This window comes from Acipenser ruthenus, chromosome 7, assembly GCF_902713425.1.
Source record: "Acipenser ruthenus chromosome 7, fAciRut3.2 maternal haplotype, whole genome shotgun sequence".
Lineage (NCBI taxonomy): Eukaryota > Metazoa > Chordata > Actinopteri > Acipenseriformes > Acipenseridae > Acipenser > Acipenser ruthenus.
Genome location: NC_081195.1, coordinates 26,030,587 through 26,042,967, shown reverse-complemented (window position 1 = coordinate 26,042,967; position 12,381 = coordinate 26,030,587). Strand labels below are relative to the sequence as shown.

Genomic DNA, 12,381 nt, shown 5'->3' with positions numbered 1-12,381 from the left:
AATATTAGTTAAAATCCTAATATTAACTGCAGTTTACAGTAATCGCTAAAATTTATTTATTTATTTATTTATTTATTTATTTATCTTTTACAAACCACACAAAAACACAAGCCTGTGACAACAAGGAACATCTTTATTGAATTCATAGTTCATATTTTGTTATTTCCCCATTCATTTTATATCCCCCCCAGAGGCCAGGCCTGGCTTCTCAATGGTTTCACAGTATATCACAAAGCGAGAGACGCGCACTCTGGGGCACAGTAGATGCTCCAGACTTAGAGAGAGAGAGAAAGAGAGAGAGAGAGATAGAGAGAGAGAGAGAGAGAGAGAGAGAGAGAGAGAGAGAGAGAGAGAAAGAGAAATATGTTAGATCTATAGTTCAGGGCATTCCCTATGTTCTTTCTTTTTATGATGTCTGGTTCTAGAATCTCTGCACTAGCTGTTTTGTGAGGTTTGGTTCTAGAATCTCTGCTCTAGCTGGATGATGGGGTTTGGTTCTAGAATCTCTGCTCTAGCTGGATGGTGAGGTTTGGTTCTAGAATCTCTGCACTAGCTGGTTTGTGAGGTTTGGTTCTAGAATCTCTGCACTAGCTGGTTTGTGAGGTTTGGTTCTAGAATCTCTGCTCTAGCTGGTTTGTGAGGTTTGGTTCTAGAATCTCTGCTCTAGCTGGATGGTGAGGTTTGGTTCTAGAATCTCTGCTGTAGCTGGATGGTGAGGTTTGGTTCTAGAATCTCTGCACTAGCTGGTTTGTGAGGTTTGGTTCTAGAATCTCTGCTCTAGCTGGATGGTGAGGTTCAGTTCTAGAATTTCTAGAATAAAAAAGCACTGTAAAGCAAATCTATTGAAATGCATTTGATGTGATTTACTCTTCAGTAACTAAGACTTTACAATACCGTTGTAGGATCAGGTAGTTTATGGAAATATATGTTGAAGTATTGGTTATACATTTACAATCTGCTAAGTCATATTACATCAGCAATAAATGTATAATATATCATGTAATTCATATCACATTATCCATATCTGATATGAATCATTCATGTATTATAACATATGCTTTATCCTATACAGTGCCTCCTATTTCACTATGAGCAAAAATCTTAAAATATTGAAAACTGTTTTTTAGTGACGTATCCAGCAAAGTTCTTTACACAGGGTTTACTAACTTCTTTACACAGGGTTTACTGCAATCTAATTAAGTCCTGTTCATTTTACAAAACTAGAACCAAATAACGAAATCATATAATCCAAGCTCTCTTGAGCGCTCTCAACAGGATTGTTTGTCCTTTTCATAAATAGGAGTTAATTAAAGAATGGAGGAAACGCTTTGAAAATATGGCCTGGTGAGTTGAAAGGTGTTTACAGGAATGTATAAGTTACAAACACAGATGTGTGGCATCTGTAATCACTACATAACTCAATACAAACAGCAATCATTAGAACAGAGTGTGACGTTATTAACTGTAGTCCAGGAAAATACAAAAAAATACAAACCTTTATGTAAAAGACAAGAGACTCACGTTGGCGCTGATGAGAGGCAGGAGCGCTGCATTGATTCTGGGTCCGTTCACAGCACATGTCTCTGTAACATTACAATCCATATGAAAAATAAACTCAAGCACACCGCCAGTGCATACCATAATATTACACTGGAATGGGTTACAATGGCCGTGCTCTATATGCATGATATATTATTTACACATATTATATATTTTGAGCGTATGCTTGTCTCAAAGTATAAACCTTGTTTATATACAGGCTGGTGGCAAGGCTGGGATCAGACAGTTGCAACTTCCACTGTGGCCCATAGGGGGAGCTGTGTACCACTACAGTTACCCAGCACCTGTACAAGAGATAGCTCTTGGTGCACTAACAGGTGAGAGAGCAACAAGAGCCAGGCAGCTGCAAAGAGGAAGCTCCCATCAGCTGTTTACAACATCCTGCCCAGAATGCATCATTGAAGCAAACGCTGAACAGCACAGCGATAGAAGCAGCTACAGTGGAAACTGACCATGCTCAAAGCACCACCAGGCCTAATGTATTAAACAAAATATCTATGCAAAGGCTATTCAACTTGTTTTAAACACAGTACATATTTTACAGTCATTTTAGATATTTAACACAGGCTTCTTTGTCCAACATTTCGATGAGAAGTCTTTTTCAAGGTCATCTAATTCCATGACAAACAGAAAGAACATAAGAAAATGTACGAACGAGATTCTGCCCATCAGCGCTCGCCTGGTTCCTAGCAGCTGATGGATCTCAGAACTTTGTCATGCTGGGTCTCAAAGGATCCCAGTGATTGTACCTCAGCTACACGACCGGATAGCCCCTTCCATCCCCTCTCTACTGTCCTTAATCTTCATTTCCTATTGTGTCTTTTGGTCCTGGTTTCTGGACATTGAAAAAGACTTTTAGCCTAAATGTTTGCCATAATTGTTTGTCCACATTGTGGACCCCAGGGAACTCTATATATGTATTTTCACATGGATTGTTTTCCTAAATCTTTTCGGATTCTTTTCTGAGCGCTATGTAACATCCATGAATTCCCAATCCCAGTTAAAACACAGAAACACACTGGAATTAAAAACACATTCCTTCACAAAGTCCTCATTGTTCGCAGTAGAAGTAACTAATGCTAACGGCAAATAAATATATACAGACATTTTATAATATATATCATGTATACCATAGTGGCAAAAGGCAGTGAAAGGCTGTTTTTATTTTTTTTCGTTATGTTTTTTTTTGCTTTAAAAATTGCTAACCTTAAAAAAAAAACCAAAAAACATTTAGAATAAAAACAAAATAAGTTACTGTATTCTAAAATTTATACTTGACATACATATTTATTTGATATAAAAAAGTTTATAGTGCAAGATTTTCCCCAATATGCGCAATAATAATAATAATAATAATAATAATAATAATAATAATAATAATAGCATTTTATTTCTTGGGGGTTATTTCAGTTATCTGAACAGTAGCAGATCTAAATTCCGCAATTGAACTTGATCTGGCCTGGATTCAATCAAAGTGACGTGTCCATTATAAAGCTCTGGTACTGCCATAAACTTTCATTCAATTCAGGCCTCTGCATTAATCTAACAGGTGCTGTCCCCTTATTAGCATCACTGAATACAATCTGAAGAAGTCAGCAACAGAGCAGCCCCTTTCAATAAGTGCTAGCCAGGTTTTAAAATCCATTCCTGTTTCTGGTATTATCACTGCCCACATTTCTTGTGGCAGGTAAATGCTTTTTTTTTTGGTGTTGCTTCCTGGGATGTAGGTCAGGTTCACTCCAATGACAGGACATTAGACCATGAGACCCACAGCACAGGGAGGGACATGGTATCTGAAAAATCTACAAGAAGTCCCTCAGGGGCTACTTGTGTGATGCATAACTTAATGATGGACGATTTTGCTAAAAGGCAACAATTAAACAAGACCAGTAGAGTGTTCATACCAACTATAAAACACTCTGAACATTCATTCAAGGACCATTTAGTGACCTCCAATGAGCTGGTGTGTATCACTATTCAACCGATACAGCCCACTATCACGATATATCATGTAAAGAAGGTATCATGAGTCATTGACGCACAATGATCATTCCACCCTTACTTCGAATGGCAGTGATAAGGTTACCAATGCTAATAAAAATAGATTCCACAGTCCTTTTAGGATGGCAGTAATATGACTGAGATAATAAAAATAGACCCCCTCCCTGTCTCAATCATCCTCATGCAAAAATAACTGAAATTACATGATGGTTATTTTGTCAGTTTAGGATAGAGAGAGAGAGAGAGAGAGAGAGAGAGAGAGAGAGAGAGAGAGAGAGAGAGAGAGGGCTGTCTTTTGAATTCACAGAAAACATTTTCTTACATTCTGTACAATAAAGACCTCCTTAAGAGTCTTCAAAATATAAACAGTGCCCAAGCTGCAGAGACTCTGCACATCACCCTCACCCCCAGGACACAGCGCACAAGCATGTTGCCCTCCACCCCAAGGACCCTTTCACAGTGTTGGGGGGCTTTACTGCAGAGAGGGGGCAGGTACAATGGTCAAAGCTGATAATCGATGTTCTCACATTGCAATTATCTGGATGCCAAATTAAATAATACTGAACCCAGCTGGATTTGTTTAAATGAGACAAGAGCAATGTTACAAAAAGAGAAACAAACAACGTGGGCGCTGTAAAGAGATCTAGCAGTGGATCTAATGACCTCAATCTTCATTTAGAACTAGGAGCAATCATGCCAAGGCAAAAATACAGGATTCATAATTCATGCGCTGTTGTTTTGCATTGTTTTTTCATTCTAAATGTTGACATTATTGAACAACCCTTTGGTGGCCAAACGGTGCGTCACAGCGTGTCTGTCACAGTGTGTCCGTCACAGCGTGTCTCTGTCACAGTGTCTCTGTCACAGCGTGTCTCTGTCACAGTGTCCCTGTCACAGCGTGTCTCTGTCAGTGTGTCTCTGTCACAGCGTGTCTCTGTCACAGCGTGTCTCTGTCACAGCGTGTCTCTGTCACAGTGTCTCTGTCACAGCGTGTCTCTGTCACAGTGTCCCTGTCACAGCGTGTCTCTGTCACAGTGTGTCTCTGTCACAGCGTGTCTCTGTCACAGCGTGTCTGTCACAGTGTCTCTGTCACAATGTGTCTCTGTCACAGCGTGTCTCTGTCACAGCGTGTCTCTGTCACAGTGTCTTTGTCACAGCGTGTCTGTCACAGTGTCTCTGTCACAGTGTCTTTGTCACAGCGTGTCTGTCACAGTGTCTCTGTCACAGTGTCTCTGTCACAGTGTCTCTGTCACAATGTGTCTCTGTCACAGACACTGTCCTTTGCACATCCTCCTCCACGTACCCTCCAGTTTGACGTGACAATGTTGCCTGAATTATGAATCACACTGTATATAAATTAGACACACTGATGGAGATTTTCCAGTGTTTTAAATGAAGATACTATTTAGATCTGCCGCAGTATAGAGCAATGGTATTGACCCCTTGAATTGTATGAGTTGTTTGGTCCTAGTTTTGTGTTATTAGCAGGTGTGTTTCTCCTTCAATACGAGTAAAATAAATACTGGCGCTTGAGCCATGGTATAGTGTTAGAACAAAGACACAATCAGCACAAATACCCTATTCAACACAATCACCATTATTATTATTATTATTATTATTATTATTATTATTATTATTATTATTATTATTATTATTATTATTATTATTGTAATGTGTGTATTAGGTGGTGGTCACGCGCTTGAAAAACGTTTGGATTACTTACTAAACCATGCAGTATTTAAAGATAGCAAGCTGAAATGTTGTTTGTATGCAATGTGTTTGATTGGGAAAAACAGTGAATCTGTTGTGTGAAGGAAGGATAAGTATAGCAGAGCTGGTTCCAGGCTATTGGGTATGAGATTTATCTAATAAGTGACAGCACAAATACCCCTCCACATGCAAGCACAGAATAGGGGTGTGCTCCTATGGTCACCACAAGTATGCTATAGGAGTAAATTCACTGAATTTATAGAACACTGTTATGATTGGGTGTAACCTAGCAACCGCCTAGAGTCCTCCATGATGGGCAGGAGTTAGTTGGGGAGAAAGTTTCAGGGAAGGAGCCTCAATAGAGAAAGTTCTCCACCTACCAATCATACACATCAGCACTGTTTTTCATTTTAAACAAATAACGAGAAAGAGTTCTCCTGCTGAGCTCGGCAGTGTTGCATAACTGTGATTATGGTTATGAGATGTTTAGCTTGTAAGCTATCAAGTTATCAAGTCCAAGAGAAAATAATGTAAAATGGTGAGCATGTTGCTGTACAGGTGAGAGGCAAGACGCTTTATTTAAAAGACTCAGAGCATACAAGCCATGGTGAATAGGTTGAGACAGACATTGTGCTGATGGGCATTCCACACAGTAAATGTGCATTTGTTCCAAACACATACGTTTATATTTCACTCCATTGAGTTCAACACACAACATTGCTCTTATCTGTAAATAATACAAATCATATTTAAAGGTTGCAGGATGCACGCTCACTCCCTGACAGACCCACTTTGAAAACGACTAACAGCAGTAGACGTGCGTGGGCTTGCTGAGCCTAGCCATATAATACACTGCCATACCGTCATCTCCGGACCCTCCTTTTCACAGCTCTTCCCCTGGGCTTTCTAAGTGGCTTTCCCCCCAGATTGCTAAGACAGGAGCTGGGAGGTTGAGAAAGAAGAAGGCGGGGAGGGAGGGGCAGGCGGTTATACTCAAATCCAATCAGTCAAAAAACCAGGAGGCAGTGGTGGTGGGGGTTGTTTGGGCTGAGTCCTCTTCTTCCTCTTCTGAAGATCCAACTGTCGGAGTCATTGAGGACGTCCCGGGAGTTTGCTTTAAACGATAAAGAGAAAAGACGGCAAAGCCACACCATTGGAGAGAATTCAGTAGCAGGCGTGAAATCTGTGTATGCTGTCTAGTTTGTCTGCGGTACAAAGGGAGCAGGGTTAACTCTACGGTGCTGTAAAGATGGGGTGTGTGAGCGTGTGCGTGTGGTTCGCTGGGCAGCTCGCTCACAGGGCCAGCAGGGAAGGGGAGCTCAGGGAGTCTGAGGACTGCTCGCTGCTGCTGGTCCGCTGGTTAACGTTCGCCCCACAAGTGCCCCCCCCCTCAGGGTAGCTGAACACAAAGGAAGATGTGTAACAGGGGTTGGGCCCGGGCTCGCTGTGCGCATAGAAAGAACTAGAAAACGCTACCTCCGCTGATATCAGCCCCTGCTGGGAGGGGTGGTGGAGCTGCTCATGGGGGGGAGGCAGGTAGGCAGGAGGCAGGTAGAAGGGGTCCTCTTTGACGGACAGCCCCAGGATGGACACGGAAGGCCCAGCCGCCTGGTGCTGTTCCAGCCCCTGCTGCTGCTGCTGCTGCTGCTGCTGCTGCTGCTGCTCCTCAAAGGGGATTTTGCAGGTAGGCTGGTGAGCCACCAGCATGAACTCCAGTCGTTCCTTCTCTTTGTGCAGCTCCGAGATCTCAGCCTCCAGCTCCGCCTTCTCCTCCTCCAGCTGGTCTGTCTCCTGCGAGTCAGCCAGGGAGCCACAAGTTAATACAGAGCTCAGAAACACCAGCAGTGCTAACAGAAAACTGCAACTCAATGACAAACATTTCCACTAGAAGCCTTTTTCAACATTGCAAAAATCTTCCAGCTGAAACGTTTCTCATACCTTTTTTGTTCTTTTAGTATTTCTCAAATCCTACATGCCTTTCTCATTCCATTCTAATCATGTGACAGTGCGATCATTCAACTCCGCCCCACCCTCACTTCTATACACTTCTATTCAGTCCTGTCCACTGCACAGTGAAGACACTCGCCGACACGTCTGTCCCCTAAGAATTTGAATTGATCCTTTTGGAGTTGACACATTCTGCACAGGCAACACAATCTGACCACTCTTGTCATGGGACGGGGCATTGTCACTTGGAAGTCTCATTTGGGCCAATCAGCACTCACCGATTGCAGGCGGTCAGTGAGGTCACGCCGGCGGTTGCGGCACTTGGCTGCAGCGAGTTTGTTCCGTTCTCTGCGGACACGTCGCTTCTCCTCCTCTTCTGGGGTGAGCTGAGAGAGAGACAGAGATTGAATTAGCGTCAGGAAAACACTTTCTATTACAAAACACCGAATCTTATTTAACATATAAAATAGTAAAACAGCTTATACTGTCCTATAATATACTATAGTATGTGTTATTGCCCATCAAAAACTATAGCCCTCTGATGACACCTCATACTGATCTCTTATCCCTAGTGTCCTGTCACTGCCTATGCACTCCAGTGGTCTCACTGAAACCTTCCTTCTTTTCTCTGCTTTACCAGACCTCTCTGTGCTTTACAATGCTTCCCTATGCTTTACCAGACCTCTCTGTGCTTTACAATGCTTCCCTGTGCTTTACCATACCTCTCTGTGCTTTACAATGCTTCTGTATGCTTTACCAGACCTCTCTGTGCTTTACAATGCTTCCCTATGCTTTACCAGACCTCTCTGTGCTTTACAATGCTTCCCTATGCTTTACCACACCTCTCTGTGCTTTTCAATGCTTCCCTATGCTTTATCATCCCTCTATGTGCTTTACAATGATTCCCTGTGCTTTACCTTGCTTTCGCTGTGCTTTATTACACTTTGCTGTGCTTCCACTATGTGAAACTTTTCTAAGGGCTGATTAAGCATTTGGAAGTTAGAAGCTCTAGAACACACACACCAAGAGAGACAGACACAGGCTGGCAGGTAGGGTTCGAGTTGGGGGGGGGGGGGGGTTGACTCACAGTTTCTTCGCGGGGCCGTCGTGTGCGCGCTCGTGTGGGCCTGCTAGGCCCTGGAGCCTCGGCGCTGGGTGGGGTGTAACCCGCACTGTAGCTGGTGCTGGGCTGATCGTACGGATCCACAAGGGGGCCCTGGTGAGACACAGCCACGGGGGCCTGGGGCTGCTGCGGGGCCACAGAGGAGATGAGTGTGGGCTGGACCATCCACTGAAGGTCCTGGCTAGTGGTGATGGCCGTCACGGTGGGCAAAAATGAGCCAGGCATCTCCGACACTGCTGCAGTGCACTCCTGGGGACAGACACAGGGGGGCGCCAGATAAAACACGTTATTACCAGAGACAGACTGAACCATGCTTTAGAAAAAGCACCCTTATAAAAGTTAACATGGTAGATTTGCTGTGTAATTTTACAGTTCATACTGTTACATGACTATAGGTTTGCCATGCATTTTTAATATCCTTTACCATGCTTACCTATGCTTTACCAGGCTTTCACTAATACTATACAGACTGAATTTAAAAGCAAGGGAGGCGTTTATACAGAAGACCAAGAGAATGTTTATTATCACAATGATAAACAATTGTCCACATTTTTCCCAGCTATGATTGACTACGTTTAAAAATGTATTACATGTGTTGGTTAAATGACAATATTATATTTAAACAAAAATGGGGACTTTTCAATGTTTTTAAATATATTTTTATATGAAATATATGTTGAATAAATTATTCACTAGTGGGCATTTCTGGCACTATGTAAAAATGTGTTCATATACTATATTCTATGAAAAGATTATTGGACCAACTAAACAAAAGTCAGAACAAAAATAAGCCATTTTGAATCACTACAATTCTAATGTAAGAAAAAAAGCTTGCAATTTTTAAACACAGGTATTATAAATTGTAATATAGAAAATGGTTGTCTACTCCATTACAATTTATAATGTTTGTTTCCTTACATTAGAATTGCAGTGAATCAACATGGCTTCTTTTTTGTTAAAGTTCGGATGCCACCTTTGAGTGTAAACATCAATCTCTCTTCCCTACTTTCGCCTGAAGAAGAGACCTCTGAGGTCTTGAACGCTTGTGATGAATTATTGTTTAGTGCAATAAAAGGGATCGCATCTCCTTCTGTTTGTCTATCATCTCTGCACTGATATGGCTACCATTTCATCTATCAATGAAATATGTGAACTCAACAAATATAATCATTTAAAACCACACGGAGGAGATACAATGTGACATATTATTAAATACAGAACGACTGCGTTTTCTGTCAGACCCCTGGCTTTAATAACAATGCTGTAGCGCCATCTACCGTGAAACGACAGCATGTACTGGCAAAGATATTCGAGCAACCACAAGATGATGTCGGGCAAGATCTCATGTTATCCACTAGGGGGCGCCGTATATTTTCTTAGAATGGTGTTTGGTTTGAGCCATTCCACGTTTTGAAGAAATAACGGCGATATAAGAATATACTAGGCGTGTACATACATACACCGTAGAGGTTCTTCCAAAAACTATGGTCTGTATGGGCCACTTAGTGTAACAAAATAATAATACATAATAATAATACCTAGTAAGACGCATTTGCGGTATAACAGAATAATGGTATAACGTATATCTGGCCATTTACATATGGTCAGTAGGTCTTGTAAAATGGATTCAGCGTGTGTATGTAAGCAGCTATAATTGTATTATGTTTGTTTTGTTTTGTTTTGCTGTATATCATGTATGATGCATTTCTCTGTATTTAAAGTCTTATGGATTTTCTTGTTGTTACTGCATTTTGTAAAGCGCTTTGTGATGGTGCTCCACTATGAAAGATGCTATATAAAATAAAGACTGATTGATTGACTGATCGTTGAATTGCAATCACACGTTTGGGGTCTGCTGCTTTAGACCTGTTTATATGTAAAGCACAAACACCTACCCTTTCTCTAAATAGCTCATATAACAAAAATAACTGCAGAAATAAAAAAATAGACTGCTGAAAATATATCCTTCTTATTATATAACAACGCGGTCTCGTTTCAATGGTATTAATATTCACCACTGGCCCTGCTCGCACTGTCAGAAGCCCACGTGTGGAGGGGGCGGCACGGCTTTGAAGTCAGATTCAGCCAATCAGCGCTCGCTTTCCGCCTTGTCTCCTAGGTTCCCCCTAGCAACCGACGTAACATTCCAAAATAGAACGCGTTGACGTCACGGCGCGGAGAAGAGAGAGGCAAAACGAGAAGGGGGGCGGGTCTTTGCGTGTGCGTCCCAAACGTCAGACGGAGAGTTCCAACGCCTGCTCTCTGTTACGTAGCCCGTACGAGACGGAGAGGGGAAAGCTGTGCGGCTAATCAGATTAAAATGTTTTAGTTAGCGACACAGGACAGAGGTGTTACATTTTATATCTTCGAAATCCCCCTTGCGCAAATACTGTGTCCGGAAAGGATGCCTGTACCGCTATGAATGATGTCGATAAGATCTGATAATACATACCAACACATTCAGATAACACGCTACTTTGTAGTCGAAGTATTCTCTTTTGCCGGACAAAAATGCTGTCTCATAGGTAGGAGCTACAGACAGTGTTTGAGATCAGATCAAGTTATTGGTAAGGTTAAATAAAACAAAAAGGGGGGGAGGTTTTACTGAAATGCACATCAAAATCCTGGAGCACATGTATTTTACTACTACTACTACTACTACTACTACTACTACTACTACTACTACTAATAATAATAATAATAATAATAATAATAATAATAATAATAATAATAATAATACGTTTCTCCAGCGTCTTCCTTGCCTATAAAGTTTTTAACACAAATACACATCTACAAAAACAGTGTACAGACATACATTTCAAATCTGCATGGTCTGCCTGTGTTGCGCTGTACACGAGGGGTGTGAAGGACACTTACTTGCGAAGCAGTGGTGGTCGGAGGGCTGAGGTACTGGGACTCAGCAGAGGGGGAAGAGCTGTCACGGGAGCCGGAGTCAAAGCCACCGGGAAATCCCTGGTACATGTCCCTGTCTACCTCAGAGTCCTGGGATGCTGAAGGCGAGGCGACACAGCGAGGGAGAGATCAGAGAATAGACAGTTAGTACACAGTACATGCCGATCTCATATTGGATGTATAGGTGCACTGTACAAGTGGCATAATCATGTCTGTGTAGATACAGAATTCATGTAATATCCTTAGCATTATTAATACGACATGTATACGTCCATTCCATCGTTTGCAAAACTCTTTTCAAAATAGTGTTCGAGGAAAACACCCAAGTGCATTGAGCACAAATGTGTTTTTTTAACTGTTACAATTAACACTTTTTTTTTTTTTTACTATATACTGCTCATAAAACAATCCTGCGTTATGTATGCATAAAATATGCATATAGCCTTGTGCACGCCCCTATACAAACCCGAAGGTGTGCAAACTGCAGCATTTAAGTTAAGCGTTAGCTGTCAGTGTCATGCATTGAAAATGCAGTGCAAATACAGATGGCATATTACACTGTATACGCTATAGGCATATAGCTATGTTTCTTATATAGCGCCTTTCCTTATAAATCTCCTCAAAGCGCTTTCTATGCAATAACACACTAAGCTCCAGGAATTCACTCAAGTACACAGAGTTTAACAAATAAAATAAATACATGAAAGTACCTTTGTGCTGGTTTCTTGGCTAATTCCTTTTAAAAGTGTAATTTCCCAGACAGAAACATTTGAAATCCGGTGGTGTTTTTCTTCTTCCTTTGTCAATATCTTGCTGTTGAACCCTCCTTTTTGTGTTAAAATAAGATCCAAGAGGTTTTTTTCGGTGAAACTGATCAATCCGTTGTATGCGCGGGGCTGTAGTAAGATCCTCACGGCAACCCGGCTTCTCGTCTTTATGAATGAATCGAACTGCAGTCGAGTGTAATACGGGATTCCTCGTCCCGCCCTTTCCGATGACGTACCTGCCCATATATGGTTTGTCTTGTCTGTGTTTTGTTTGGTATCCTAGCAATGACGTTGAGGGAATCCCTCTCCAACATAGCACAGTGCTTTCAAGCTCGGCTGTTATTAATAGAAACTTTTACT

The 12,381-nt window shown here is 41.7% G+C and overlaps 1 protein-coding gene across 1 annotated transcript; it reads right to left on the bottom strand.

Annotated features, from left to right (window-relative positions):
- Positions 1-149: 149 nt before the first annotated feature.
- LOC117414495 (protein FosB-like) lies at positions 150-12,173 on the bottom strand. The gene is made up of 5 exons (XM_034024268.3): positions 11,965-12,173; positions 11,219-11,352; positions 8,306-8,590; positions 7,497-7,604; positions 150-7,062 (listed from the first exon to the last, which is right to left on the bottom strand). Exons 2-5 carry the CDS (start codon positions 11,321-11,323, stop codon positions 6,565-6,567), a joined length of 996 nt encoding a protein of 331 aa, XP_033880159.3. The 5' UTR covers positions 11,324-11,352; positions 11,965-12,173; the 3' UTR covers positions 150-6,564.
- Between the last annotated feature and the right edge of the window lie 208 nt (positions 12,174-12,381).